The sequence below is a fragment of the Euprymna scolopes genome, chromosome 2 (genome assembly GCF_053919585.1).
Source record: "Euprymna scolopes isolate OS-2025 chromosome 2, ASM5391958v1, whole genome shotgun sequence".
In the NCBI taxonomy this organism is placed as follows: Eukaryota; Metazoa; Mollusca; class Cephalopoda; order Sepiida; family Sepiolidae; genus Euprymna; species Euprymna scolopes.
Window position 1 is genome coordinate 189,695,080 of NC_136483.1, and position 3,885 is coordinate 189,698,964.

The 3,885-nt window shown below is 32.6% G+C and overlaps 1 protein-coding gene across 1 annotated transcript in view; it reads right to left on the bottom strand.

Moving 5' to 3' along the window:
• Positions 1-527: 527 nt before the first annotated feature.
• The window catches only part of LOC145299761 (carboxypeptidase A2-like), a 57,002-nt gene continuing 53,644 nt past the window's right edge, over positions 528-3,885 (bottom strand). Inside the window, exon 12 of the mRNA XM_080144430.1 lies at positions 528-943. Coding sequence (XP_080000556.1) covers positions 759-943 — 185 coding nt within the window. The 3' untranslated portion in view covers positions 528-758. The remainder of the gene's footprint in view (positions 944-3,885) is intronic.

The window sequence follows — 3,885 nt, forward strand, 5'->3', positions numbered from 1 at the left end:
CATATTTTTTTTAATTTAAATAAACAAATTTATCTTTTTTACATCAGTTAACGGATATTCTTATTATATTAAAAAAATAATTTAGACTTAGTTTTTCGGTGGACCTTCAAATAAACTAACACCTTTTACTTGTAAGAGTTAGGATAAGGATTTGGTGGATGTAGTTTGAATTAACCATATAAAATGCAAATTATCAAACGCTATCTCAAGATATCCGAAGCATAAACATGACTAATTACGTTAGTCGATTAGAATTTGTAATTGAAAATTGCATTTCATATTTTTGATTAATGGAATATTCAAATCTAAAAAAACTACTAGTAGTATTAATTAATTTTTTTTAATTCCAAAAATACTAATTTAAGTAAAACTCATATAAAACCTGGTTAAATATCAAATACACGAGATAAGTTTTAAAAAAATAAACTAATCCCCCCTTTCTCTTTTGAATCTGAAAATAAGATACATTTGTGGCCGCAGATCAATTTTCATTTAAATTACAAAATCATAAAAAAGGAAATATTTACTTGTGTCTATTATTATTTTTTATTTTTTTCATCGCCAATAATAAGATTAACCCTCCTCCGTTTGTTTCATATATAAAAACATAGACAGAATGTGATTAATCTTATTTTTCTTCATTATTAGCAGTTATTATTAGTATTAAGATTAGATCTTTGTTTATTCCACATAAATACATTTACATATGCCGGACATACGTATGTTCGTTTTCGTTAAGTCTAATCAAAAATGGCCGATTACGAAAATCCGTTCGCAAAAGTTTGTAGACCAGCAAGAAGTTCTAAAGCGCTCGGTTTGATCTGAGTTTTCGGGGCGATGAAGCCATAAGAGTCCCCGACAGTAGGTCGAAGTTCGATCAGATATGAGTACTTGGTAGTCAACCTCATTTTAGCCCAGTCAAAAGCAACACCATTGGCTGGATCTAAAAAAAAAAAAACAGAATATATATATATATATATATATATATATATATATATGTGTGTGTGTGTGTGTGTGTGTGTGTGTGTGTGTGTGTGTGTGTGTGTGTGTGTGTACTTGAATTATGTATTTTTTATTACAGCAGACATCGTTAAAGAGAACAGAAAGTTTCTGTTTTGTAATGCCTTCTTTATATTTTCAATTTTTCTTATTATCTTTTTTTGTATATGCGTCGAAGGTATGGATGTATGGTCCAAGCATTTTTTCCTCTCAAATCAAATGCCACATCTTCAGAAATTTGTGTAGATTTATTTAAATAGTAGTTTGGTTGCGGGCGAAGGTGCGGTGATGGTCAGTGGGTCTGCTGGCGGTAGTGGGGGGTGTAAGTATCATGGGGAACGGGAGACCGTGCCAGTCTTAGGGATAGTGACAGGAACGGGTTTGTTGTGAGGGGATAGTTATCCAAGGCATTTAAGTGTGTTGGTACTATTCTGGAATGCGACCCGATTAAGGGTATGTTTTTGCATTTTTATATAAATAGCTCCAAAGTTTTGTAGCTTTTTTAGAATTTTGTGGTGTAGTATTTTTGTGTTGTTGATTAAAATTTCTCTAAAATTTTAGGGGGGTAGTGATATATTTTATGAAAGTGTGAGAAAATGGGACTAGATTCAACATTATGGCAGGTAAGGCGACGGGATAATGTGGTATTGGTATGTCCGACGTAACTTTTGTTGCATTGTGATTATAGGAGTTACATTCTCCTAAGGCGAATTTAAACTGATAGATGACCTTGGTGCGTTCAAGTTGCTTTAGAAGAGGAAAACTATTGATTTTAATGACTAAGTTTGGAGTTTATTTTTTTATAGTAAATGATGAATCTAATGTTATTGTTGTCAACAGAGAGGATGTATCTATCGATGGTGTTTTTATAACGATTTCTTCTAACTTAAAGCCTGGATGCATTTTATTATTATTTTAATAGGTTGATTGTATTTGAGATATGATGTGTTATTACTGTTAGTGGAGGTGCTGTTTAACTTTTGGAACGTGGAGGTTATGTGTTAGCCAACAATATAATTTCGGAATCCGTTGTTGATGAGGACTTTTTTAATATATTTTAGTTCGATGAGTAATAATTTTTGTTCGAGGAGATAAGTTTTACTCGGTTAAGAAGGTTTTGATGATGGTCATTTTTTAACGGTGGGGGCATTCGCTCTTGAAATTTAGAAGACAAGAATTATAGCAGGTAGGTTGTTGTAGTTTAAAAAGTTAAAAGTGTTATTGGAAGTGTCAATAAGGACGTCGAGAAATTGAATGTTGTTATTAACTTAACTAAATTCTACAGTAAATTTGATTACAGCGTTGTCTTGGAGAAGTGTAAGAGTTTGTTGGTTGTTATTAGCAAGGAGGAGGATATTGTCTACATACCTTACATAAATGGAGGGTTTATTAGTGTTGTTGAGTATAAGATTTTCGATGTGACCCATATAGAACTCAGTATAGATGGGTCCAATGACGGAAACCATGGATACGCCATATATTTTGGTGTGGATATTTCCCTTGTGGTCCTTGAAGGGTGCCCCGGTGGGTCAGACCTTGTGGTCCTTGAAGGGTACTCCGGTCGTTAATTTTAGGGATAGGGAGTGATAGGTTTTTGTATGTGTTGTCAAAGATTATCTCAATGTTTTTGACAGGAACATTTGTAAATAAGCTTTCAACATCAAAAGAAGGCGATAATTTTGTTGTCGGGTTGTTTAGACTTAAGGATTTGTAGGAGTTCTTCTGTGGATTTTGCACTATATTTCCTGGGTAGGTATGGGCTGATGGTGTCATGTAGGACTTTTGTTAGTGAATAGATTGGGGTGATGACTTGTGAAATGATAGGTCGAGAGGAGAATTGGGTTTATTGATTTTGACGGTTCCATATAGGTATCCGGGTTTGTAGTAACCGATGATTTTCGGAAGTTTGTGATTCCCGAATTGAACATTGTTGGCAGTGATGAATCTGTTGATTTGCGTTTTTATTGCGTTTGTTGGGTTGTTGTTGATTTTCTTTGTATTTTGTGCGGTCGTCGAGGATGGTCTGAAGTTTTTTATGGTAGTTGGATTTATTTAATACTACAAATATATCTGTTTTGTCGGCTTTTAAATCGTGATTTTGAGGTGGTTGTGGAGTTCTAGAGCGTCTTTTGTTAAGGCTGGGGTTAATATCGAGTTAGAATTTTGTTTGTCGGTTTTTTAATGGATTCAGCTTTTAGAAGATCGCATACACAGGGGTCGGTGGGGATTTTTTATTCGTTTCGAGTTGACTAATGTTTGGCTGTTTAAACGAATTAAAGAGGTAGTTGGCCGCAACTCAACTACAGTTTAAATATATCTACCCATAATTCCCAGCGAGACACTGGCACAAAATCCTGAAGATGTGTAAATGAGTACATGAAGAGTTAGCAGTTAAAAATTGCGGACACTTTTAGAAGAAAAATGCTTGGATCATACATCTATACTTTCATTGTATATATAAAAAAGATAACAAAAGAAATTTGAAAAAATAAAAAAAGTATTAAAAACAGAAGTTTCTGGTATCTTCAACAATGTCTGTTTAAATATATGTATATATACATATACACGGACACACACACACACACACACACATATATATATATATATATATATATATATATATATATATATATATATATATATAAAATTAAGTTATCAAAGAGTAAATTTTTAATAAAGGAAAACTTACTAAGATAAGAATAACTAAACACTATTAAGAGAAGCAAGCAACAATATTATGTAATTAAAGATAAGGTTTAAATATATATAACTTCATGATGTCATCATTATATCAGAAAAATAAGGAAAAGTTCAGGGGAAAATTTAAAAAACCTATTTATGCTATGGCATTTCGAAACAATTTTCCTCTCATCAGAAGAGGGGAAG